At 49.9% G+C, this 26,604-nt stretch overlaps 2 protein-coding genes across 5 annotated transcripts in view; both read right to left on the bottom strand.

The window, feature by feature from the left end:
- Positions 1–1,958: 1,958 nt before the first annotated feature.
- On the bottom strand, positions 1,959–8,382 carry OCSTAMP (osteoclast stimulatory transmembrane protein; the record flags this gene model as incomplete). The annotated part of the gene is given in 5 exon segments (XM_084889065.1): positions 1,959–2,005; positions 2,807–2,830; positions 2,833–3,184; positions 5,126–6,116; positions 8,317–8,382. Coding segments are annotated over 5 exon segments (1,458 nt in total). The 5' UTR covers positions 8,361–8,382.
- A 5,361-nt stretch (positions 8,383–13,743) lies between these two features.
- Positions 13,744–26,604, bottom strand: part of SLC13A3 (solute carrier family 13 member 3) — a 52,219-nt gene continuing 39,358 nt past the window's right edge. For 3 of the 4 annotated variants that reach the window (XM_084887489.1, XM_084887490.1, XM_084887491.1), the window contains 5 exons: positions 25,705–25,802; positions 24,390–24,502; positions 20,410–20,571; positions 18,379–18,516; positions 13,744–15,539 (listed from right to left, as the gene is read on the bottom strand). In XM_084887489.1, the coding sequence (XP_084743615.1) occupies positions 15,360–15,539; positions 18,379–18,516; positions 20,410–20,571; positions 24,390–24,502; positions 25,705–25,802 (691 nt within the window). In that variant the 3' untranslated portion in view covers positions 13,744–15,359. Of the gene's footprint in view, positions 15,540–18,378; positions 18,522–20,409; positions 20,572–24,389; positions 24,503–25,704; positions 25,803–26,604 lie in introns of all 4 variants that reach the window. The other variant, XR_014795299.1, reaches the window with a different exon arrangement.

Genomic DNA, 26,604 nt, shown 5'->3' with positions numbered 1-26,604 from the left:
TAGAAGTCACAAAAAGGCATTTAAAAATCACTTTTTACTAGAAATTTGAAATTTAACCGACATCAGAAAATTTAGGATAAAAAGAAACTTTAAACATAGAAGGCACAGTCATTTAATAAATCACCAGTTACCAGGAATTTGAAATTTAAACCTAAGAGATTAAAGCCCAATTCTTCTGCACGAGTTCATCCTGTATGAAATATTTTAGAAATGTAAATACATATATGTTGAAGAAACAGGGATATGTGATCACAAATGTACTTTCTACATTATATTGACTTGGCTCTTTGAGCAAAAATGGCTAACCATATTCAACCTGGACTTGAAATTGGATAAGGCAGGTCCTATTGTGAGAAGTAAGTCAACGGGCTGCTGGAAGGATATAGTGAAAATATCAGATTCATTTTTGCTGTCTTTTCATAATCTTTTTACTGGATGAATAAAATCATACTTTTAATAGAGGTAGCTCTCTAAAGTTGTAAACTTCTATAGGGGGATGATGCAACCCCAATCTAAGCTTAAGTTGGGAAAAGAAAAGCCATCTCGGAATCAGAAATTAAAACTATGAGAGAAGGAGAAACTTTGCCAGTGAATGACAAAAAAACAACCAAAAACAAAAAAGATGATCATGGTTCAAAGAACTGAAGTGTAAAGAGTTAAGATGGTAGACACGAGAAATCTAAAGCATCGGTGGGCAGATGATAAGATGGTTTCTATTGCCTTGTCCAAATGGATATACTTCTGAGACACACCAGTCTCCCTGAAGAGTTCATATCATTCTTAGATGTATCCAGAGAACGAAGAGGAGATGGAGAAACTGCAATTCTAGGACTTAGATTCAGGACATGGAGACTCTATTACTTGTAGTGTTGTTTTACTTGCAATAAGTTGATTTCCTATATGTTTTAGTAAATGCTGAGTTTCCTTGTATATAATAACTGGTATGTAATGTTGAATGTATTTCAGGCCCTGTGTCAGAAATCTAATTACAATTTCATTCACCTGTTCCAATAATCATTGGTGGCAACCTAGCCCTGTTCAGTCAAATAGGGTGAGCATGGTCTTACAAGTTTCTGTAGGATTGGTCTCAATCCATAGCAAGTGATAGGAAGGTGATATTCAGTTTCTTCTTTGGGGGTCATTCTTGAATCTTTCTGCTTTCTCAGATATGACAGTGTCTGCCACAGAGCTAAATTGTTGTGTAATCCCCAAAAATGATCCCTCAGTTTTCATTTTGTTGTTGTTGTTGTTGTAATCCCCAGACATGGTCCCCTACTTTCATTTTTTTGTTGTTGTTAATCTTCACCAAGGACATTTTTCCCCATTGATTTTTCTAGAGAGTGTGGAAGGGAGGGAAGAAAGGACGAGAGAGAAACATCAGATATTGCCTCCCACATGCACCCCAGCTGGGGCTGGGGGCTGAACCTGCAACCCAGGTATATGCCCTTGACTGGGAATTGAATCCTCAACCCTTTGGTGAGAAAGCCAATGCTCTAATCACAGGCATTTAACCACTGCCCAGGGCGGCTCAACTGGAAAGGAGTATATATGGTTCACTCTTTGTAAATAAATGACACATTGAATGAAGAGTATAGAGTTAATATGTAGGTCTTTGCATTCTAATTACTAAATAGATTGTAGTAATTGATTGTTGTTCTGCCTATCCCCTAAGAGTGTCTTCTTTTTACAACCATGGATTCAGCTGAGGTTTTCTACAGGGGAGGCTTCCTTCAAAAGAAATGTAGAGTAGTGGGAGACCACTGCCCTGGGTGCTGGGAAGTAACAGCCTATTCCTGCTAACGGAATGGGACCTCTGCGCAGTAACAGCCCAGAGGCTGCAGGAACAAATTTCCTGATCTCTCTTGCCCCTCCCACTTTGGACGGCCTATCGGTGCCTCTCATTGACCCCATCCAACCAAGCCCGGGTGTTATGACTCAGACTCACAGACTCACATAGGTCAGACCCCTGTGAAAGACAGCAGGTGGAAGAAGGGCAGATAATAACCTGGAGGGGAAAACAAGGGGTAAAATTCCACAGGGAATTTCAATTTATTATAACTTCGATGGGGATAGCATTGCCAGATAAAGTACAGGTGATCCAGTTCAGTGTGAATGTCAGATACACAACCGCTATGGGCACGTTCTAAGTATGTTTAGCGTAAGAACAATACGTCTCCAGGACATGAAACCCATATTCTTTGTGTATCTAAAAAGCAACGGGATGCTGGTGTCCTGTATTTTCATTTGCCAAACCTGACAGCCTTAAAGGAAGCCGCAAAAGGAGTTTGACGCAAAGGAGTGATCTAACCTAATTTAGGATTTAATAAATATATTATTTATAAAATAAGGACAATTTTAGGTTACAGTCAATAAGCTCAGAGGATTCGGGGGCACATAAATAAGTTCCAGGCGCATTTAGACACATTCACAAGCGACGTCTCCACTGACCAGGTCAAGTTGCTGCGGGTGAGAGCCTTGACCGACTCCCTCCTGGCCTGGAGAAGCCCTGAGCCATTTCTGCGCTTGGCATAGTCCTTTTTCTACCTTTCGAGCCCAATACTTCGTTCTGTCCTCACCTCATTCCTGTGCGGAAAGTAGCTCACATCATTGTCCTTATGTGGCTGCAGAAAAGGAGGCTCGGCGAGGTGCAGCCACCACCCAAGGTCACACAGGGAGGCAGCAGCAGGGCCAATATTATGACTTAGGTCTGTGTGACCCCAAAGATCTTTTCCCCCTCTTCTCCGGGGCTCTCTGTTCTTCCGGGTGTCCCTATGCCCAGGCATGTCCATCCATGTTGGGTGCTTGCTGGCAGGTCCCGGTGTCGGGGTCAGGAAGGAGCCTGCAGGGGCGGCTGCTGGCCTCGGTGCCTGTCGTATCTCCGCTGGAGCCGGGCATGGAGGTGGCGGGCCCTCCTGGCCTCCTGGGCGGTGAAGAAGGAAGCCGCGATGGTGTGCCGCAGGCGGCGGGCGTAGGTCTCCAGGAGGATGGTGGCCCCAGCCAGCAGCTGCAGGAGCCCCGCGGCCAGGGGGGCGGCCCGGAGCGGGCGCCGGGCGGGCAGCAGCGGGCAGCCCGGGGCGGTGAAGCGGAGCTCCCACTGGAGGGACTTGTGGGCAGAGTGGAAGGGTTTCTCCAGAGGCGGCTGGTTGAAGAGGAAGGGGACGAAGTCCAGGACGGTGTAGACGGCCTTCGGAAAGGAGAAAAAAAGGCCGAGTCAACCGACAGACGCCCGCCCTGGCCATGCCCTGCCCCCCACCACTTGCCGCTTTCAGGGCCCACTCGACTTTCCCTGCCCTCGTCTGCAAAATGGGCACACAAGCAACCTTTGCCTTAGGGTTTGAGGAGGATCACAGGAGATCGGAAGTCTGAAACAGGCTTTCTGCCAAATGAACAGCACCGCACTAAGGCTGTTTTCATTATTTCTCTTTGAAGAGCAATATGAACTCGTTTATATTCCTCTTCGAAGAAAGATTTTTATTATTACTCTCATTTTAGAGAAATCAAATTAATGCTTATTGGGCATTAGCACTTTGTTGACCCCTTTGTAAATGAATACTGCAGATGCATTTTCTATCAAATAGGCACAAATATAAAAAAAAAAAATGCAGTGGGGCCGTCCGAGCCTGGGCCGGTCCCAATATCCTGGACATAAGCATCAGGTCCTACAACCTCCATGAGTTATGATGGAGCGAGGAAGAATGGTGTCTGCAGAGGCAGGGAGGTCAGAGGTTAACCCTTTGAACGTGGAAACCAGATTTCTTGGGCTGGCCCTTGGCTTTGCCCAGAGCCAACTTCCCCATTTGGCACAGTGCTGGGCCCCACAATGCTTTCAGGGGCCTGTGAAAATGTTCTGTTTTCATTTAAAATCAGAATTTAAAAATGAACTTTCAAGTTGAAGAACATATTTCATTAGATACTATTGATATGTCTGTGTTTATCCCAATGGGGCCACTGATATTTTTACTGGAGGAAGGAGTTCATGAAAGGGAATTTGCCTCGGGCCACGGAAGTCACAGAGCAGCCGAGGATCTGCCGCTGACAGGCTGGATGTATTTGGCCAGTTCGCCAACGTCTCTGAGCCTCGGTGATTTCAGTAAAATGGCCAGGGAAGAGACTGAAAACCACAAATCTTGATGAGATAGAAAATACCTAAGAGTAGATAGTCAATGTTTTATGTATAACTATTAAAATAGTAAGTATTTTAGGCTTTGCTGGTGTTACAGTTTGTTGCCACAACTCAATTTGCCTTTAGAGAGCAGCTACGAACAGTACCTACACACAATGCATGGCTGTGCTCCAATAAAATTTTTAAATTCTATTTTATTATTCTTTTTTTAATTTATTAGAGGCCCAATACACAAAATTCGTGCAAGAGTAGGCCTTCCTTCCCGCAGCTGCTGGCACCGGCTTCCCTCGCAGCCTGGACTTTGTCCAGAAGGTCGTCCAGAAGGACATCTGGCCTCATTAGCATATTAAGCTTTTATTATTATTATAGATTGGGGTTACATTGGTTAATAAATTCTATAGGTTTCAGTGGTACAATTCTATAATACATCATCTGTATATTGTGTAGTGAGTTCACCACCCCAACTCTAGTCTCCTACCATCACCATTTATCCCCCCTATAAAACTTAATTTACAAAAACAGGAATTGTCCGTGGGCTATAGTTAGTGGACTCCTGATCTAGACCCTTCCTGAACCCTCCTCCAGTCTTGATATTCACAGATGTGAGCTATTAATAATAGCTAGTATTTATTAAACTTCTCCTCTGAGTCATGGTGCATACCAGGTACTTCTAGAGACTGTCACATTTTAAAGCTCACAGTAACCTTGTAGGGAAAGGAGGATCGATCCCATTTGTACAAGTGAGAGGAAGGGAGCCAGGAAAATGCTGGCACGTGTGAAAAGAGTGACCTGGGCGGGGGAATTATTTTAACAATTCTGGTATCAGTATTTTCACCCGCAGTAGGGGGTGAGAACAGAACCATAAGTGGGAATTAAATGAGTTCATCTGTGGATGCCCCAGCTCCCACAGCCTCTCCCAGGGCTCTGACTTGAAGGTAAGTAAAATTCCACCCTTCCCTCAAGAAAATGACTCTATGCCCATCTTCCCATCTCCACACTTACATCATACTTGACCATGAGCGTAATGGGCACAGCAGGCAGCTTCTGAGCCCAGTCCACGGCTGCCTGTGCCAGGAGGAAGGCCACGTGGTCCGTGGCCACGGTCACTGCAGTGGCCACCAGGAGCAGGGTGAGCAGCCCCAGCCTTAGTAGACAGCTCAGCAGCTCCGCCTGGGACAGCCTTGGCCAAGCCACCCTGAGCAGCCAGGCTGGCGGGGAGGCCAGCAGGTGTGTGGCCCCGGCCTCTTCCAGCTGCCGGGCTAACTGCCGGGTGGCATAGACGTTATCAAACTGCAGGTCAGTCAGGTAGCAGTGGAGATACCGGGCCGAGTTTAACAGGAGGCCCAGCAGAAAGAGCCCTGTAACCACCCGCTGGATGCCCAGGGCTGCTGCCTGGACCAGGGACTCCAGGTCAGAAAAGTCCTCCAGGACCTGCTGAGTGACCTTGAGCATGTGAAGCCGGAAGACAGAGCCATTGCCCTGGGCCTGGAGGGTCAGGCCTCGACCAGTGGGATTCAGAGCCCTGGACGCTGTGTGTAGCTGGTGAGTGGTGTTGAGAAGACTCTCCAGGGAACCCTCGGTGACACACCTTAGCACCTGCCCGGCCGCGCCCACGTTAGCCAAGACATTGGGCACCACGGTGACGGCCAAGGTGGCGGTACTCCAGGATAGGAGCAGGCGGCGGCCCTGTGCTGTGCCCAGGGTTGGCACGCTGAGTGCAAACAGGCAGCGGGTTGGAGGCACCAGGCCCAGGCCTAGAAAGACCAGGAGGCCACAGAGAGAGGCCACAATGGCCGAGGGCCCCAGAGGATAAAGCAGTGAGGACACCAACCAGTGGTGGGCCAGACCCGCAGCAGCAACAGCTAGGGAACCACACAGGAGAAGCTGGATCAACAGCTGGTCACAGCTGGCCGGGACAGGCTGAGAGAAGGCAACCCAGGCAGCCTGCAGTGGGACAAGGGCCTTGCAGAGCCCCAAGAGCCAGAATCTCCACCTGCACAGAAGAAATTGGGGGAACCTTTATCAGGAGGGTGGGGGTTGAGTGTCTGCCCACTGTCTCTGCCCCACAAAGCCTTCATCTGCTGAACAGGCTCCACCCCATTAGCCAAAGAACTGGGCAGTCTTCCCAGGTGGGCCAATTAGAGTAACCAACCCCAAACCCACCTGACCCAAGCTGAACCAATCAGAGCCTTCCCTGGGATTATTCACACTGGAGTTGTCAGGGAAGAACCCAGTTTCTATGCAGTTCCTGAGGATGGGAGGATGATCTTCTTTCTAAACCTCAGTGTTTAGAAGATCTTTTTCTAAACCTCAGTGCCTCCTTTATAATTTGGGGGGGAGAGGGAAAGGGAGAGTGGGTCAGTTGACCTCTGAGAAACTTTTCTACTCTATTTTCCTTATATTTATTTATTCAACAAATATTTTGAAAATCAACTACTATGTGTCACCCATTGGAGAAACAGGAATGAATAAATAGATGAGAATCCTTGCCCTTATAGAGCTTATACTGCAGAGTGACTGGGAGGAATTGTAAGGAGAGGTTGGATCCTGGATACATTTTATTGGAGGAGTCAATAGACAGACTGATTGGCTGTGGGTGTGACAGAAAGAGGACCATGAGGTTTGGTGGCCTGAGCACTGGAAACATTGAGGTGTCATTTCCTGAGACAGAAAAGTCTCTGGTTCAGGCAGGTTTGAGTGAAGTGGGGAGAGGAGGAATTCCACTGAAAGTCTGGAATTTAAGTTGCCAATTTAGCCATTCAGTGGAGCTTTTGAGTATGTGGTTGGAAACAGGAATCGGGAATTTAGAGGAGAGATCAGGCTGGAGATAGAATGTTGGGTGTTGTTGATTTATGGATGGTATTTTAAATCAAGGGGGCAGGATGAGATTCCTCAAGACGTGTGCTGAGGAAGAGGAGAGAGATCCAAGGACTGAGCCCTTGAACTCCAGGTGAAGAAGAACCAGCGAAGGAGATCGAGAAACCAGATGGGAGATGGGAGAGCCACTCAAGAGCGGGGGATGGGGAGAATGATGAAGGGGAGGCTCCCTGCAGTGATGTTCATGGGGGGCAGGGGTAAGACCAAGAGCACAAAATGTGGGGGGCTGGCCTTAGAGAGAAGCAGGGGCCATTCATTTTTAACAGCAGGTGGGAAGGCAGAGGAAATGGCTGCAGAATATGGTGGGTGGACAGGCAAAGTGTGGGCAATGACATATCAGCATCATCAGATTTGCACAGAACACCGCTGTTGTTCAAGGCATGACTCCAGACTGCCTGGGTTCAAATCACCACTCAGCATCTGTGTGGTCTTGGCCAGGTTTCTTAACCTCCCTGTGCCTCAGTTTTCTCATCTATAAAAAGGTACACTAGCCAAAACCGGTTTGGCTCAATGGATAGAGCATCGGCTTGGGGACTGAAAGGTCCTGGGTTCGATTCCGGTCAAGGGCATGTACCTTGGTTGCGGGTATATCCCCAGTAGGGGGTGTGCAAGAGGCAGCTGATCGATGACTCTCTCTCATCGATGTTTCTAACTCTCTATCTCTCTCCCTTCCTCTCTGTACAAAATCAATAAAATATATTAAAAAAAAAAAAAAAGGTACACTAAAAGTAGTATAGCACAGGGCCATTTTGTGTCTGGCAACTCATATCATGTCAGCTATTGTCTGTCACTAGAGCATCCACCAGGCAGGAACTTGGTCTCTTTTGGTCACTGGTATGTCCTAGTGCCTAGAACAGTGTCTGGCATATAGTGCCTGCTCCCTAAGTACTTATCGACTGCAGCACGCTTGCTTCTGTTTGTTCAGGGGAGCAGGAAGTAGATCAGCACTGATGATGAGGATGCCAGAGGAGGCCATGAAAGTGTGAAGATGCAAGAGAAGGTAGCTGTCCAGGAAAGTGGGAAAGTAAATGATACAGGAAATGCTGGGCACTGTGGAGGACCCACTTGAGGTTAGAGTTAATGAATTATAACATCCCAAGCTCCCGAAGGCATTTTAATGTGGGACTGAACCACCCTCTACCGTATCCTTAGTATTCAAAACCTGGTAACTGTGAAAATAAATAGCTACTGTCAACAATATTGGAATGGAAAACCAGTTCTATGTCGTATTGGGTGCCACGGCCTGTGCTGACCGCGAACCCTAGGTGCTACCCCAGACGCCTGCCGCTCCCAGTAGCCAAGGTCTCCAGACCTACCCAGTCCTGATGAGGTGCTCAGCTGTCCCCCGGAGGGTCCTCATGCCTCCGGAATAGCAGCGGAGCCCGTCAGGCGGCCTTCTGCAGTGGCAGCAGGTGGAGGGGAAATGTGGGGAATTTTGTCCTCTGAGACTTGGGAAACCCTGTCACTTCTGCTTTTCTGCCCAAATTAAGTCCTCCTGGTCGCCTTGTCCCGCCCTGATGGGGCCCACCTCCTGGGCGGTTGGGCAAGCTGCCTCATCCTCTCCGGGAAGGCAGAAGTGGGTGGAAGGTGTGGGAGGAGAGAACGGGCCTTTCCCAAGCAACATCTCTAGTCCTGCTAGTCCTATAACAGGAAGATGGAATTAGTCCCATTTCACAGAGGAGGAAACTGAGGTGCAGAGGAGCCATTCAGCTCATTAGCGGCAGTGCTGGGACTGGAACTCTGCTCAGCTTTCTCTTTCCCTCTCCTTCCTCAGGCAGGTGTCCCAGGAGCAGCCTGACCCCACCTCTTAGAGGATGGGGACCCACAGGAGACAAATGGGTTTCTGCTAAGCCTTTTCTCCAACCATCATTGGCTTTCCTCTCTCTCTTCAGCTCCCCTCCTGCCTTTAGGCCAATGGGGATCTGGCTTCAAAGCACAGCTCTTCCCTCCCTAGCTGTGTGACCTTCAGCAGGCGACCTCGTTTCTCTCACTCTCAGTTTCCTCCTCTTAAAAGGGAATCATTGTGATAATGGTTAACGTCTATGGAGCACTTGCTTTGCATCTGAACAGTTTGTAAATGAATTCGTTGAATCCCAGCAACTTACACCCCTTTGTGGTAGGGGCTGTTATTGCTTCCGTTTTTCAGTTTAGGAAACTGAGATCCAGAGAGTTAAGTCCCTTAATCAAGCCACTCGGCTGCTAAGAGGTGAAACCATAATTCATACCCAATAGTCCTGTTTCAAAGTCAACTGGTCAACCACCCTCTTCAGTGTGGGGGGAAGGAGCATTAAGACGCATGAGGACCTTGTGATGTTTCTGGTACTGCATATAGTAGGTGCTCAATAAACGCATGTTTCCTGTGTGTGCTAGGCTGCAGTCATTACTCTGCAGGTACACTTCCAGGCTGTCTTCTCCCAGCATCTCTGTGCCCCATCACTGCCTCCTCCAGGAGATCTCTCCTGAGCCCCCAGGTTCCCACCCTGTAGGATGGACTGGTAGGGGGCATTTAAGCTGCATTCCAGACTCTCTGCCATTTTCCCTTATAATAAGGTGACCAGACATCCCGCTTTTGGCGGGACAGTCCTGATTTTTAACAATTTGTCCCACATCCCGCGGTGTTTTTCCAAAAATCAGGACTTTTTTTAAAACGCCGGCGGACACGGGACAAATTGTTAAAAACCGTGACTGTCCCGCCAAAAGCGGGACATCTGGTCACTTTATCTTAGGACATGGTGCCTGGGTCACTGCTCAGGCCTGAAGGAGGATGTCTGGTGGCCCAGATAGGAGAAGTGACACAATTGAATGAGACCCTTTGGGCCCTCAGGGAGCCTAACATCCTTCCCACATCACAAACCCTCCAGGAAGGCAGGCCAGGCACCACGTGTGCAGCGAACTGGGCACCAAATGGACCGGGAGCAGCAAAGGCACGTGCCCTGGAGCATCCGGCCAAGGTGAGGAGCACAGCAGTCCAGGTGGAAACAGTGGTGCCCGACCCCGTGTAGACCCCTTCACAAAGGGCAGCGTCTACTCTGCTCCAGCTGAGGGCTGAAGCCCCTTGAAAACGAGGCCCAACGTTCCCACGTACTGTGTGTGCTGTGTGTGTTTGGACAACACGCTATCCCTCTCTGAACTTGTGTGGACTCTGCTGTAATGAGAATATTCTTGGGTGTGCGTGAGGATCTAATGAGATAATGTATGCAGAATGCCTAGTAAACCACAGCTCAATGCTCCTGCTTGCTCCTTTTCACCATGGCGGATAGCTATGCCTGAGTGTGTTCTGGCTGCTCAGACCTGATTGTACAGGCCTCTGTGATGCCCACTGGGCAAGGTCCCTTCACCTGGGAAATTTCAGGGCACTGTGCCGGTCAGAGACGAGCAGCGCAGTGCCCTGGAAGACACCAGCATTTGCCTGGTTTCTGCACTGGCATCAGGGAGCTGACTGGCTAAGGCCCATGTTGGTCATTTCCGAAGGCCTCTGGTATGTAAGATTTGGGAGGATGGGGGCAATAGGCAGGGAAAGGGCAGAAGATATTTTTGGCTTTTCTCTGCACATGTAGGCAGCCACTTCTGCCTATATAAGGCTGGCTTGACTTCAAGGCCCACAACATCCGGAAGGGGCTTCTGAATCACCAAAATAGAATGAACGCAATTGAAGGGAATTTCTGCATAGAGGATTCATAGCCATAAGACAGGACAGGAAGAGGAAGTGGTAAGCCCTCAGATCTGGAATCAGACTCGGAGGTCCACACACGGTGGGAGTGATTGAATGTCACAGCCTGTGGGAGTGGAACGTCACTGCCTTGCACTTGATTTGAGAATAGGCAGAGGGGCTGAAATCTTCCCAAATAGACAGTGCTTTCCAATAGAAGCAGAATGGGAACCATTTAAACATTTCGGGCAGCCACTTAAAAAAAGTGAAATTTATTTTTAAAAAATCTTCACCCGAGGATATTTTTCCCATTGATTTTCAGAGAGAGTAGGAAAAAAAGCGAGGAGAGGGAAAGAGAAAGAGGGAGGAGAGAAAAAGAAGCATCGATGTGAGGGAGACACATCAATTGATTGGTCCCCTCCCGCACATGCCCTGACTGGGGCCAGGGATCGAACCTGCAACCCAGGTACGTGCCCGTGACCAGAATTGAACCTGCTGGCACTCTGACCACTGAGCCATGGTCACGAGGGCATGACATTGATTTTAATAAAACTTTTACTCAACCTAATATGTCCAATATAATATCCCTTAACTATATAGTCAATATAAAAAGTATTAATAAGGCCAAAACCAGTTTGGCTCAGTGGATAGAGCATCGGCCTGTGGACTGAAAGGTCCCTGGTTGGATTCCGGTCGAGGGCATGTACCTTAGTTGCGGGCACATCCCCAGTAGGGGGTGTGCAGGAGGCAGCTGATCCATATCTCGCTCTCATCGATGTTTCTAACACTCTATCTCTCTACCTTCCTCTCTGTAAAAAAAAAATCAATAAAAATATATATTTTTTAAAAAGTATTAATAAGGACATTTTGCATTCACTTTTTTTTTTTTTTACTAAGTTCTTAAAATCGGTGTGTGTGTTATACTGACAGCCCATCTCCATTCCAATTAGCCACATTTAAGTTGCAAGTGGCTACCGTATTGTACAAGGCAGATATAGACCATTTTCAGCACCACAGAAAGTCCTGTTTCACTTAAATAGCCTCCCCAGCAATGGTCACTTAGGTGACTTCCAGCTCCTTGGCCCCTCAAACAACAGTGGCACAAATATCCTCCTCCATATTCTCCTTAGAGACCGGTTTCGCTGGGATGGAAATCCAGGAGTAGGATAACGGAGCACAGAGAATGCAGATAACAAAGCCCTAGCCGGTTTGGCTCAGTGGATAAAGCGTCGGCCTGCGGACCCAAGGGTCCTGGGTTCGATCCCAGTCAAGGGCATGGACCTCAGCTGCAGGCTCCTCTGTGCAACCAATCGATGTGTCTCTCTCACATCCATATTCCTCTCTGTCTTTCCCTCTCTTCCACACTCCCTAAAAACCAATGGAAAAATATCCTCAGGTGAGGATTAAAACAAAACAAAATAAAACAAAACAAAAACAAACCTCACGTTGCTTGCCAGACTGACAAGCAACTTAACGTCTCACCAGCAGAACACCAGGGTTTCCGTTTCTTCCCATTTTACCACCACTTACCGTCCACTTTTCAACTTTTCCCCAGTCTGATGGGCATATTGCTAAATCTTGGTTGAACTTGCCTTTTTCTGATTACAAGTGGGTGTGAGCATCTGCAGGCCGCTTAGATATCGCTTTTCAGAATGACATGTTTAAGTCTCTCATTCATCTCCCTCTTGGGTGTTACGATAGAAGGCTCTGAAGATGGTGGCTAACCATTGTCTCTCTCTTAGGGACGCTGCTCTTCCTCACAAGGAGTGGAGCCTATTCCTGCCCTCAAACCAGGCCAGCCCTCGATGGGCTCTGGCCAATAGAATATGTCAGAATTCACGTCCGTGTACTCCCAAACCCAGGCCTTCAGGGGTCTTGTAGCTTCTGCTGTTCCTTCCTGGAAGCCCACTTCATGTAAAGAGGTCCAAGCTAGACCCTGGAGAAGCCACCGCACCCCAGAGTGTTCACGGCCACAGTGGACGTGCCAGCTCCAACCGCACCATGTAGAGCAGAGACTACACCATCCCTGTAGAACTCTGAAATGTGAGCCAATACAGTGGGTTTTGTTTTACAGCCCCGGTTTTGTGGGTTGATTTATTAGGTAACCACAGGTAACCAAAACAGGTGTTTGGTCTCTTCTGGCTTCCTCAGAGTCCAGACATGTGTCCCGGTATATTTCCAATGACTCTGCACCTCCCTTGCCATTCCCCCGTCCTCCCATGCCACCACGAGCACATGGCTGACTCCCTCTGGTCTCGGTCCAAAGCCACCTCCTCAGAGGAGTCCTCCCTCACCATTCCGCCTAAAGCAGCGTCTGAGCCAGTGGTCACCTTGGCCCGTTTCCTTTTCTTCTCAGCCCGCATCCTGACCCAGAGTCATTTCTCTTGCTTGTTCACCTGTGTACACCCCATCCCCTCAGCTAGAATGTAAGTTCCTGTAGGCGGAGACAGTGAATGAGCACATAATAAATTAGCGTTTGAATCAATGGAAGGATGAGTGAGCAAAGAAATGAGCCAAACAGACCCCACATCAGAGGGTAAGATGGCTTTCTCATAAATTCTGGTACAGACTCATTTATCAGATATTTACTGAGCACCCACATGTGTCAGAAACTGCTCTATGCACTGGAGTTACAACTCAGAACAAAAGAAAGCTTGTCTTCTCATAAGCTTACATTTTAGAGAGAGAGAGAGAGAAAGAGAGAGAGAGAGAGAGAGAGAGAGATTTAATAAGAAAATTAATAATACAACGTATTTACTGAGAAAACTAGAGCAGCATCAGGAGATGGAGAATGATGAAGGTGATATTTTAGACTAGATGATCAGGGGAGCTTCTCTGGGGAGGTGACATTGGAGCAGAGACCTGAATAAAGTGAGGAAACCAGTGTCTATTTGGGAGCAAAGTGTTCTGGGCGGAGGAAACAGCATGTGCAAAGGCCCCGAGGCAGGAGGCTTTGAGTGAGGGGCTGGAACAGAGCAGCGAGCAGAAAGCAGTAAGTGAGATGAGGGAGATCAATTCTGTGAAACTCTCTCCTCAGGAATGTGGGGCTTTGGAGCTCTTTGATGTCCAGAACAACAAAAACAACCTCCAGGGCCCGTGCTGATCAACATTCTTTATTTTATGGCATTTTCAATCAAAAGCACTTGAAATCACGGTTCACCTGGTTATAAGTTCCGTGGGTTTCTCTGTGAATGAACCTCTCTCCTCCCCTGTCCCACAGGGAGCACAGCTTCCCCCACTCCTCGCCCCCGGGGCTGGAGCTGTGACTAAAAGCTGACATTCTGCTCATATGGGGAGGGGGTGGGCTCCCTCCCTCCCTCCCTCCCTCCCTTCCCCGCTTCCAGGGAACCATCCGTGACTCACTCGGGCTGCACTGAGGGCGAGCTCAGTCTCTGGGAACTGCCTGCCAGGCCCAGGCTGCCGCTCAGGGAACCTCATCCCTGGGAGGGGCAGGAAGGGGAGAGGAGGGGCTTTGGGGCCCTCAGTGGTGCCTTCGCTGGTGCTACGCTAATGCCGGGCCACTCGCTCCGCAGACACTTCCTGAGCATCCGCAGAAATGAACCACAAGACCGTGCTGTTCCCTGGAGATGCCCAGAGACTTCTGCTTGAAGCCAACAGTGGTGGAATCCCCGAGGAGAGCCCGCCAGCCCCTGGCTCTCGGGAAGTCTCGGAGTCCCTGTCTGTAAAGAGGATCGTGATGCTTGGCCTGCTTGAGACATTTCGCCCTGGCCCTTTACGAGGCCCCAGTTTGTCTCCTGACTTCCCTCTCCTCCCTGAAAAAACAGGGCCTTTGCTAACCAAACATGCTTGTCACCTGGGGTAGGGTTGGAAACAGCTGCTGAGCAAGCAGCAGCCAGCAGCCACGAGGGCCCTGCCGGCCACAGGCAGGAGGGTTCTGGCTGGAGGAGTCATGAGTCGCCTGCAAGAGGGCAGGGCCCAGGCTTGGCCCAACTCCAGAAACATGGCCATAGTGAATCCGATTAAACAGGAGAATCATAAAAGCTTGGGTAGGCATGTCAGTGAGGGTTCTAGAACTCCCCTGGTGTGCTGGGGGCTCAGAGAAGCAGGAAGAGGCTCTGCACAGTGTCCACGCCTGCAAGAAGCCACCTGTCCCTTCTGGCCCCTGCTCCCCCCAATCCCGGCTCCATGGATTGAAAATCCCCCTGGCTGCTGGGTTTCAGTAGGGGAAATAGTCAAGCAACTGGTACAGAACAGGCACCAACTACACTGAACATGTACCATTACATGTTCCAGCTGTGAACAGCTGGAACAGGTCTCCGAGGAAGGTGGCCCCGAAAGGCACGAGGGTCTGTCCAGAGTGCAACCCACAGGAGCCAGTGGGGGATGGTCACGGTGCCCCTGGGGACGGAGAGATTCCCATCGCGACTGTTCATGGCAAATGCAGTGCTAGATTTATTTATTGGTGCTGACGCGGGGCCCTCTTGCATCCTAACCACATTCCAGCTCGGAGATGAAGGAGCTTGTGTCTCAGGCAGCAGATCTGGGACACATCTGGGCCCTGAACAGCACGAGCGAGGAGAAGGTGTCCTAGGTAATGAACTTGCTGACCCAAGTGGCCACCGGAGGTTACCCCTGCTTGCTGCCTCCTGGACCACAGAGAATTGCTTGATCGTCCTGCCTGACCCTAAGAGCGGGTAGTGGTAAAGCCTTGTGGGAGGGCCCAGCCCAGAGAGAGCCTCCGAGGAGGACTCAGAGGGCAAGTGAGGTGTCGTTGGCCACCAGGGAGGGTGATTTTCCTGTGACGTTGGTTAGGTGGTGTTGGGCCCAGTCCGGGAAGGAGCCCAGCTGGAAGATGGGCTGTGCCCATGTATTGATGGCCATGTTGAGGATCATGATGCCCATCAGGTTCATCAGGAGGCCTGTCCGCACCTGAAATAGAACACAGACTCGAGGCCCGTTGCATTCATGGAAAAAACCCCAAGTCATTCCCCCAAAGCCAGCTCGGTCGATGCCCGAGACCCTACCATCTTTACACACCCTGGGCTGTTCCACCAATGTCCTCATTCATTGAGGGGCTTGTAGGGGCCAGGTACTGTGCCATGCAGCTGTCATAGGGCCATTTAACCCTGAAAGCAGCCCTCTAAGGGGTATTGGTGTTGTTACTATGATTATTCCTATTTTACAGAAGAGGAAAATGAGGCTCAGACAAGTTGGCTTATCCAAGGCTACACAACTTGAAAGTAGTCTGATTTGATCATCAAATCATTCCACCTCCTCCTCTACCCGCACCTGCAGCAGTTAGGGCTATAATTGTTGATTGGGAAGATTTTTTTTCTCCTAGAAATGTTTACCTCTTTATTTATTTTTTTGCATTTTTTTTATTAAATTATTCTCTGTGTACATATTTTAACATTGTCCCCCACTCCCATACATACCCTCCCTCCCCAGAGTTTTGTGTCCATTTGGTTGTACTTATATGCATGTATGCAAGTCCTTCGGTTGATCTTTTATCTCCCCCAGATCTCCCTGCTGTAAATGGTGGAAGGAGCGGCCCACCTGCTCCCTCCCCAGGCTGGCCGCTTATAGTATCCAGTGGTCGGCACACTGCGGCTCGCGAGCCACCTGCGGCTCCCGAGCCTCGGTTTACCGCTCTGTTGACTAATGAATTTGCCAACCACTGGCTTATACAGAGGCTGAAAACACCTGTTTCCCAGCTCAGTTTTCTCTTTGTTCTGCTTTGGCAGTCAGGCCGTGAGAAAATTACTCCCTTTAGATTGCTTTTCAAATCGCTTCCTCAGAGCAAGTCTGCTTTAGGGGCTACCATGCCCTTCCTTAACGCTTCTCTCCTCCTCTCCCACTGCCTCCCCAACCCTCTTTTCTTTTTTTTTCTTTTTTTTCTTAAATATATCTTTGTTACTTTCAGAGAGGAAAGGAGAGGGAGAGAGAGAGAGAGAGAGATCAATAATGAGAGAGAATCATTGATTGGCCGCCTCCTGCACTCCCCTTACTGGAGATCGAGCCCACAACCCAGACATATGCCCAGACCGGGAAACAAGTGGTGATCTCCTGAACTTAGGTTAATGCTCAGCCACTGAGCTACACTTGCCAGGCTTCATCTGCCTTTTTAACAAGACCCTTCTCCAGGCAACTGCACCTGGGGAGAATTTCATTATTTTGCTCCCCCCCCCCCTTTGTATTTATTTTTAGACTTGCCATCAATGGCATGCACCACTGGTTTTCCAGTTACACGTACGTTGGTAACTTTCCTTTTTAAATACTCTCATTTAAGGTTTTTTGTTTGTTTGATTTTGCTAATTCTCATCTGAGGAGATTTTTGTCATTGATTTTTAGAGAACGTGGGAGGGAGGGGAAAAGAGAGAGAGAGAGAGAGAGAGAGAGAGAGAGAGAGAGAGAGAGAGAGAGAGAGAGAGACCCATGGTTGCCTCCTACTTGCTGTCCAACCTGGGCTGAGATTGATTCAACCCAGGTGTGACCTTTTAGTGTGTGGGCCGATTCTCCAACCACTAAGCAACACTGTCCAGGGCTCTTACTTAAGTTTTTAAAAAATGTAAATTTAGTAAAATTGTGAAATGAATTTTTAGAGGTAAACATTTCTAGTTAATTTAGTAAACTTGTGAAATGAATATTTCCTCAGATGATTCATGGAATGGGAGTTGGTCGGGACACCGCTGTGCTGGCTGCCTCGGTTCTAGGGATCCTAAAGCCCCTGGCAGGTGTGGAGGCTTAGAAGGAGCCGACCAAAGCTTTGGGGGAGCTGGGAGGAGGGCGGAGTCTTCCCTTGTCAGGGTCTTGGGAGGCTGGCTCCGAATGCCTGCTTAGTTCCACTCTAGTTAATAAATTAACTAACTAACACCTGTGTGTTACTGTTAGCTCTGGGTTCGCCTTCCCAGCTTTCCGCCTCTCACTCTGCTTCTCGGGCCCTTACCCCGCTGAGCGGGACCAGCTTCCTGAACTGGTTAAGCACAATGCCCCTGGGCTTGCACCAGTTTAGGGAGAGTTATTTGCATTCTGAGCATCCAAATGCCCCAGGCCCAGGTGGGGGTGGAGGGGGAAGAGGCAGCAGGAGGTGAGAGGAGGGAGAGGGTGGGAGGGACGGGCTTAGTAGGGATGTGGGGGAGAGGGAACATACTGCCCCATAGTTGAGCCCTGCTGAAAGCTGGAGTCCCTCCACCCCCACCCTTGGGGGCTCTGGGGGCTCCTGTCACTCCTCAGCTGGCCAGGCATCGAGGCCACCCAAGTCCCTCACATTTCTCTTCCCTGCAGATTCCGGGCACAGTGCCGTTGGCCCGACAAGCAAGAACAGAGTGGGGAAAACCCTTGTCCCCAAAGCAAATGCTGGAAAGCAGTCACTTAAGCAGTTTCCTGAAGTTGTCTAAACACAGTGTTTGCCTGGAATGACTTATGCAGAAATTGGGGGATGGTGGCTGGGGGAGCAGGACCCTGCCCAGATGCCCAGCTGACCACCAGTGTCCGCCCACCTCTCTGGGTGCTGCTAGAAAATGCCCACCCTCACCCGGCCATGGTGTTCCGTGACTGAGCATCAGCCCATGCACCGAGAGGTCCCTGGTTCGATGCCTGGGTTGTGGGCTCCATCCCCAGCAGGGGGCATGCAGCAGGCAGCCGGTTGATGTTAATGCAACCCTCTCATGGATGCTTCTATGTCTCCCATCTTTCCTTTCTCTCTGACATCTATAAAAACTTATTTTTAAAAAAAAAAAAAGAAGAAGAAGAAGATGCCCAGGCTCACCATGTCTTTGACCAGCAGGTGTCCGGAGGCGAAGGCAATTGAGTTGGGGGGCGTGGAGACGGGGAGCATGAAGGCGTAGGAGCAGCCCACTGTGGCCGGGATCATCAGGTACAGGGGGTGCACGTGCAGGCGGATGGCCTGGGCTCCGGAGGGCGTGGCGAGACCGAGACGAAAGAGGTCAAGACGGAAGGAGAGCAACACGGAGACAGATTTAGAGACAGAGAGGCAAAGACACATGGATAGAGAAAGGCAGAGTGAGAGCGAGCAGTCGAGACAAGTGAGAAGACAGATGTAGAGCCAATGAGAGACCAGAAATACAAACACACAGAAATGAAGGATACGACACACGGAGATGGACAGAAGACGAGAGCCAGACCAAGGGAGAGATGGAGAAGACATACTCAAGGTTAGTGACATTGGAGGCCACACTGCAGGGTCAGCAGGGAGGCTGGGCTGGGGAGATGCACCGAGGACACTCCTCCAGCCTGAGTGTGCAGGAGTCCCCCGAGGCTTGTTAAAGCTCAGCAGGCTCCCCCCCCCCCCCGCCCCCCCCCCCTCACCCAGAGCTGCTGGCTCAGCCGGCCTGGGGTGGCCCCCAGAATCTGCATGTCTGACAAGGTCCCAGGGGAAGCAGATGCTCTAAAATAACAAGCCCTCTACCTGGTCCTAACAGCTGGGCTCTGGGCCCCTTGGGGTCGGGGCCTCACTGGACTTCAGGAATAAGGAGAGCTCAAGATGGCCGCTGTTGGCAAACATTTCCAAACTTCTAAGACTGGGAGGGGGGGGTCAAACGTGTCTGTGGGTTGGCCTCACCTCTCTCCAATGACCTGTTCACCTACATACAACTCATGTTGAGTACTTCTCCGGCATTTTACTTTAAGGCAGGACATCGTGGGTCCCTCAGGGGATTTTTGCAACCTAGAGAATATGTGTTTTCTCAAAATGTGCTATTGTGTGTCAGATGATTTGATTTTGATGGTAAGCACCATTTGGAAGAATGTGTCGTTGGCTATTATCATTGATGCATAAACAAGCAAAGAAAAACAAAGTGGCTCCCACGAGTGCCTGGCATGACCCTGTTTGCATACAAAGCATATGCTCTGCTTGCAACACGGACTTAATTCCGTAGATTTGTAGATTCGGGGTTACGCTGAGGCAATAACACCTCTTTAATCTGTTCAAACGTAAAACTCAGGGTAACCAGTTTTGAAATCTCGAGTGTAAACTCTTCTTGTCCTCGGTGATATGTTGTTCTTGGCCTATGACCCTGAATTCATTTTGCCATTTGCATCTTTATTTGCACACGAGGTCAAGGTAGGACATCTTTCTCCCCTCGTGTGCGTTTGGTTTCGGGGTCATGCTAACCTGACACCTGGATGGGCTGGCTTTCTCTGCCTGTCTGTGCTCGGACACTTTGGGCAAATCCAGGACTATCTGCTCTTGAAGGCTCCGGCTCTCACCTCGCCGGCTCTCCAGGACGGGTTCTCAGCCGGGGGTGACTGTGTACCTCTAGGCGACTCTTGGCCATGTCTGAACACATGTGTGGTGGCCACGATTTAGAAGGGGCGCTGTTGGTACTAGCGGACAGGGGCTGGCTAGGGGTGCCACTAAGGACCCTGCTGTGCACAGGGCTGTCCCCACCACTTACCCAGCTTGTCAGTGGTGCCAAGGAGCCCGGCTTTCCAGGGAGGCTAGAGCTTTGCTATACTCAGAGTTCCTCTGTGGTTATTGGACTAGTCACACTTTCTACTTCTGCTTAATCCAAATCTGGTCATGCTAGCTTCCTAGAAAACTCCCCAAAGAGGGCATGTGGTCACTTTAAACGTGTTGACTTTGATTATGCATTAAAAAAAAAAGAAAGAAAGAAAGAAAGAAAAACCCCCACAGGATTGTTTTGAATCTGGGTTCTGACACGTTCACACATTTTGGAAGAAAGCAGTGACTCCTGGGGCTGCCTGGGGGAGACCCCGCAGCAGGGGAGAGGGATAGGGGCTCCTCCTTGCCTCCCCTTCTTCCCAGAAGGGCCCTCACCAGCTCTGACATGACGGGCAGGAAGATGATGATGGTGGCCGTGTTGCTGGCAAACTCGGTGAAGAAGATGACGACGAAGGTGATGGTGAAGACGGCCAGCGTGGGCGACACGTTCTCCAGGGGGTGCAGCTGGTCGCTGATCCACAATGACAGCCCGGACTGCTGCAAGGGGGAGAGGGGGCGCGGAGGGGAGGGCACCTCTTCACACCCAGCCCATCCCAGTGCCACCCCTGAGGGCTGGGCCCCGGGAGGATTGGGATCAATCACAATGATGAAGATTATCCCCTTCATAGATGGGGAGTCTGGGGGTCAGCCCAGTGAGGGACATGGGACATGTCCAAGGTCACACAGGAGCCTGGGCTTGAATGAGCTTCTCGGCTTCTTGAGCTCTTCTCTATTTTGTACGCTATAGGCCAGACACAAAGCCTCGGACCCTCAAATAACCCATCTGGTTCTCCAACAATTCATCTGGGTCTAGCACCCTCAGCTCCAACTTGAATGGGAGAGGGGAATTGGCTCCTCCAGGATAATCTCCTCATCCCTCCAGTGACAGTTATTAATTTAAATGATAGGAACCTAAGTGATGCACAAAACATTAACCTTGTGATTGCGATACGTTAATAGGCATCAAATGTATAATAACATATAGGCGATATACTCTATATCACATGTAATATAAAACATGTATCAAGTATATGTTAAATATGACACTGCCAATGTGATTATAAATAGTAGATATTTATGATCAATAAAAAGGACGTTTATTACAATGATCACACAAATATCAGTGCTGTTAACATTGTATTGTTCATTATCATGGCAATCCCCATTAATGTGGCTCTATAGGGTGTGAGGCCCCTGCATACATTAGCTCCCTGAGACTTCCCAACCATCCCATGAGGTGGACATTTGACCCTGTGTTACAGAGGAGCAATGTGAGCCCAGCAAAGTGTTTGTGACATCCACCGTTGCCAAGTGTAATTAATGGCAGGGATGTATTTCACACGTAGAGCCATGTACTGCTGCAAGCTAACACACTCCTGCAAAACTCCCTCGGGGAACACCAGTCTGTCACTGCCCCTCTTAGTGAAGAGCAGTGCCCAGGGGGGCCCAGAGCCCAACAGGACAGGGGAAGGACCTGTTAGATGGTTCCCTCCCTGGCCCCAGACGCCACCCTGCCGTCCATACTGCAGAGTCATCTCCATGCTCTTCCCAGGACTTCTCCGGGGATCACTCCATTTACGAGTGTATAATATGTATACTCTCCCCGCTACTCCCTCCTCTCATCAATGTATCCTAAACCACCAGGGTTCCAACACATCTTCCTTAGGACCCCAAGGCAGCAAAGCTAAAGATGTAAAACTGTGCTCTCTTGTGCCCCCTGGTGGTGCTATGCAGCATAATCTTTAAAAAAAAAAAAAAAAAAAAAACCCACAAAAACCTACCAGGTCTTGTCTGGCAGGTCCGTTTTTTTGTTTTTGTTTTTGTTTTTAATAAAGATAACAAAACCATAGGCTTTTAGAATCAAGTGTATGTCTACCATAGCCTTTTTATCAACCCATTGTCATCTGGTACCAATACACTTTCTTTATCAAAGAAACTATATACGTTTATTTTATGTTTAATAGAAAATTTACTGCTGATCCCGAACTTAAAATTTCATAATGGATTCGAGAACACAGCACACTGCTTTTCCATAAGCTCTGAGGGGATGGAGCCTCAATCCCCTCAATATATTTGGCGAGAAGTTTGTTGTGGTGGAGACTAAAAGTTGCCCACTATACACATAGGTGCCAGGGTCAGGCCAGGTTTTTATCCACGAGTCAGTAAGATTATAATAACAACAAAAATGGTGAGGGTGACAGTGGCCCCCATTTTAGCACCAGGTGGGTATTCATCATCCCTCTCTGGGCACATTCCATACATCCATCTTGTCATCTGTCCTTAAAACAGCCCATCGGCTGGGTCCTGTCCAGCTAATGTTTACTCAGTGAGCAGGGGACACACGGATAAGACAGATATGATTCTTGTTTATATTCTAGCAATAGACACCGGTAAACAAACAAATAATCAGGATCATGTGCAGGGTAGATGCCGTGTGAGCCGAGTTGTAAGAGGTAGAGAGGCTGTGTCTGTGGCGGTGACCTTGGAGCTGAGACCTGAAAGGTGAGGACTCTGAGATCTCAGGGCGGCTGGTGGGTTGGAGGTGGAGGGAGAGGGAGGGAGCAGCCAGTGGAGAGAAAGCCACACACAGGTCCTGGGTGTGAATGAACACGGTGTGGGTGTGGCTGAGGAATGCTGAGGAGGCAGTGGGCCTGGAGTGGAGCGGATGAGAGGAGGCAGATGGGAGCTGATGGGGTTTGTGTACAGGCCGGTCGGAGCCTTCAGCCTGGGGTCTAAATTCAGGGGGCGCCACAAATTTAGTGTGAAGCAGGAGAAAGCTGGTGAGAACATTAAGGAGGTGTAAGCGAGTTGCCCAAGTTCAGAGTAAGCCTGGGATCTGATTTCACCCCTTCAGAACCAGCATGTGGGAGTCCACACAGCCAGACTCACCCTGGGTCCCATCCAAGGCCTCTAAGTTACAGGAGGCCACGGTGGCCTGGCAAGGGCACTGGGCAGGGAAGAGGGAGCAGGAAGTGCCGTGAGCATTCTGGTCCCTCCGGGGCAGGCTGTGCTGCCTGGGGCGGGAATGGAGCCAGCAGGAGCTGGGGAGAGGGGCAGCTGCTACACAAAGCCCTCCTTGAACAGAAACCCCAGCCTGCTGCCAGGGGCCAGGGGCCAGGCCAGGGGCCAGACTGGCCTCCCAGCATGCTCAGTGATCCTGCAGCCCAGCCCCCACTGAGAGCCAGGCTGTACCCACCAGCTCTGAGCTCAGAGAAGCCTCTGGGGCGTGGGGTCACCCTCTGCCTCCTCCTCAGTCAGAATAGGTGCATCTCAGTGAAAAGATCTATTTCCACTGAGTTGCTCGGGGCGAGAACCTCTGTGTTATCCTTGACCCTGAATCCCCTCTTTCCCAACATCCACTCATAATAACCAGCTGTGTTGGCCATGTTCTAAGTTCTCCATACGAATAGACTCATTTAATAATTACAGCAACTCTATGAGATGGAACCCATATGTGCATTTTTTTTTTTAGTATGTTTTTATTTATTTCAGAGAGGAAGGGAGACAGAGAGATAGAAACATCAATGATGAGAGAGAACCATTGATCAGCTGCCTCCTGCACGCCCCCCTCTTGGGATCAAGCATGCAACCCGGGCATATGCCCTTGACTGGAATCAAACCCGGGCCCCTTCAGTCCACAAGCCAACACTCTATCCACTGAACCAAACTGGCTAGAGCTAAAAAAAAAAAATTTTAATTAAAAAAAAAATTTTTTTGAGAGAGACGGAGACCAATCTGTTGTTCCAATTATTTACGCACTCACTGGTTGCTTCTTGTATTTACTCTGCCTGGATATCGAACCTGCAACCTCGATGTATTGGGACGATGCTCCAACCAACTGAGCTACTGGCCAGGTGAGATGGGATCCGTTTGTATTCCTATTTTGTAGACGAGGACACGGAGGCACACAGTTGTGTGATCTTGGGCAGGTGACTTTACCTCTCTGTGCCTCCATTTCCTAATCTCTAGAGTGGGAATAGTGATGGCATGTACCTCATGTTGGGAGGTTTAAATCAGTTACTGTGTGTAAGGCGCGTTGGACTAGGTGAGCACTGTGTGTGGCATGTTCCCTGTGCTCACAGAACCGAGTCGTGATGCTATTGGTCCCAGTAATAGTGCTGAGTCCACTGTGAGCTCCTTGAGGTTCCAGATCAGACCTTATTCCTGCTTTTCCCCGCAGCACCGGGCACTGTGATGGGAACTATGATTCTCCTAGTGGGCAAAGGAGGTAGTGTCTGCAGGGGCCATGGAGCCTGCGGCTGGGACTGGGTCCTGCCCCCGCCTCAGGGGCGTGCCGGCCCTCCTGCCGATCTTACCTCGCAGGCCTTGGCCATGGAGAAGCCCCCTCCCAGGAGAAGGATGATGCTCCAGGGGATGGTTTCCTCCGCCCTCTTCCACGTCAGCAGGGGTTTGATCTCTGTGTTGGAAGCTGGGCAGAGAGAGAAGATACTCACTCTGAGGCGTGGTCCCTGCAGGCCCATCCTGATGGTGGGTCCTCGGGGTTCTCCCGGAAGCCACGATCTGGCTCCATATCTGGCTTTAGAGCTTTAGAGGGAAACCCACAGCATCGTGGTACGGCACCTGCTCTGTTCAGAATGGAAACAGTGAGGCCCCGCAGAGGGAGGATGCCTGATGAAGGCCTCCACGCTCAGGACACCCTGTCCACCTCTCCCGGTCCATCCACACTCAGGACCAAAGGGTCTCTTTGTAAGTGGATGTACACAGGGAGCAAAGGCAGAGGAAGGATATTTAGGAGAGAAGAAACACAATGGGAATCTTTGGCCTGTGGAACTATGGGATGGTTTCTATGTTCAAAGGCGGTGTGGGGGGGGGAGAGATGGTGTGCAGTGGCTAGGACAGGGGTCAGCACACTTCTGTGAAGGGTTAGGGACTGGATTACTTAGGCTTTGCAGCCTCTGTTGCAACTGGCGTGATGGCACAAAGCAGCCATGGACAAAACATGCATGAACGGGCATCCCTATTGTCCCTGGGCCTGGACACTTGCTGTCACCCTCGGCTGCTATTCTCATGTAACACAGGAACCGTTTTCTGTTTCAGACACGTGAAAGGAATTATGAACAGGGAGGGCCTTGTTTTCTGAAACACATTGCCCTGCACCCAATCCGCCGCCTCCGTTACTGTCACCTCCCTGTAGGCATTTGAGTCTGCAACGCCCGTTCTGTAAACGAGGAAGCCAGAGGCGAGAAGGGTCTGAGGGACCCACTCGGGAAAGCCAGTTCCCAAGAATCCAGGACACTGACATTTGAATTTCATGTCATGTTTGTGTGTCATATTTTTCTCTTGGTTCTTTTCAACCATTTAAAAGTGTGAGAGCCATTCTTAGCTCCTGGGTTGTACAAAAATAGACAGGCAGCCGGATTTGGTCCGGGGACTGTATCTAGTTGCTAGCTCTCCCTGGACAGTCACCTCCAGCAGCCCTAGGTGCCCAGACAAGGTAGCTGCTCAGACAGGGAACGGGGACCAGGGGATGGAGAAGACCAGGGTGGCTCATGGCTCGTACAGTAGGGCTCTCATGTCCCAGGTGTAGGGCCCACCTCGGGCAACTGATTACCACGCTCCATGCCACAGAACTCACTGGGCTCACCAGCACCACAGCCCTGGCCACCTTACCTTTAAAGTCACACCACCACTTGAGAGAGGGCCTTTTGGATGGGAAGAAAAACAAGATGGTGACAATGCTCACGCCGGTTACAGCATCGGAAGTATACCTACAAGGACAGACAAGGCCTTGAATCACGTGACCCTGGCATCTCAGCAGGCTGAGGCTTGGCAGATTTACTAGAGTGAGGATCTGTGGGAGGGGATCAGGGCCACTGTGAAGGGGCCTTGTCAGAGGCCTCTGGATTCTGTCCTGCACTGAACTCAGCACAGATGCAACCACCCGTGGATGCAAAAGCCCTTTGCCCTCAGCCCTCCTGGGGGCTTTTAGATCCAGCTTGAGCCAAACAAATACTTTTCCTCCCGACTCAAAGGACACGAGACAAAGGGACTTGACCAAGGAGGGAAGAATCTGAGAGCCACAGAATCCTGAGGTCTGTGGAACCCCCATGGATCACTGTAACCAGGGTTCCTGTAGCAGCTCTGTATTTGTTCAGCTTGTTTGCATTCCTCCTAGGATGGGCAGCTTACTACATGGACATGCAGCTCACTCACATCAGCGGAGCCCAGATGGAGCCAGCTTCACAGCCCCGAACAGCAAACCTAACGACCACCTTTCAAGGCCCCACAAGGTGTCTGGTGGAGGAGGGGCTAAGCTCTCAGGAGCCTGGGACAGGCCTCTTCCATTTCAGATGAGGAATCCAAGGCTCAGAGAGCAGAGCAAGTTGCTCAAGGCCAGACCATGGTCTGTGAGGAGATGGGTACTGAATCCAGATTTTCCCAGCTCCAAGTTCAAAGAAGCTCAGAGCCAACTACTAACAAAATCATTTTCAGCCCGCACATTTTAGAAGAAGCGTATTCAAATGGCCAAGAAACTGGAAACGGTGGTCAATATCACTCTACTAGAGAAAT

The sequence above is a fragment of the Pipistrellus hanaki genome, assembly GCF_964339955.1.
Source record: "Pipistrellus hanaki genome assembly, chromosome: 6".
NCBI classification, from domain to species: domain Eukaryota; kingdom Metazoa; phylum Chordata; class Mammalia; order Chiroptera; family Vespertilionidae; genus Pipistrellus; species Pipistrellus hanaki.
Note: the sequence above shows the minus strand (reverse complement) of the source record. Positions and strands in the feature narration are given on the sequence as shown.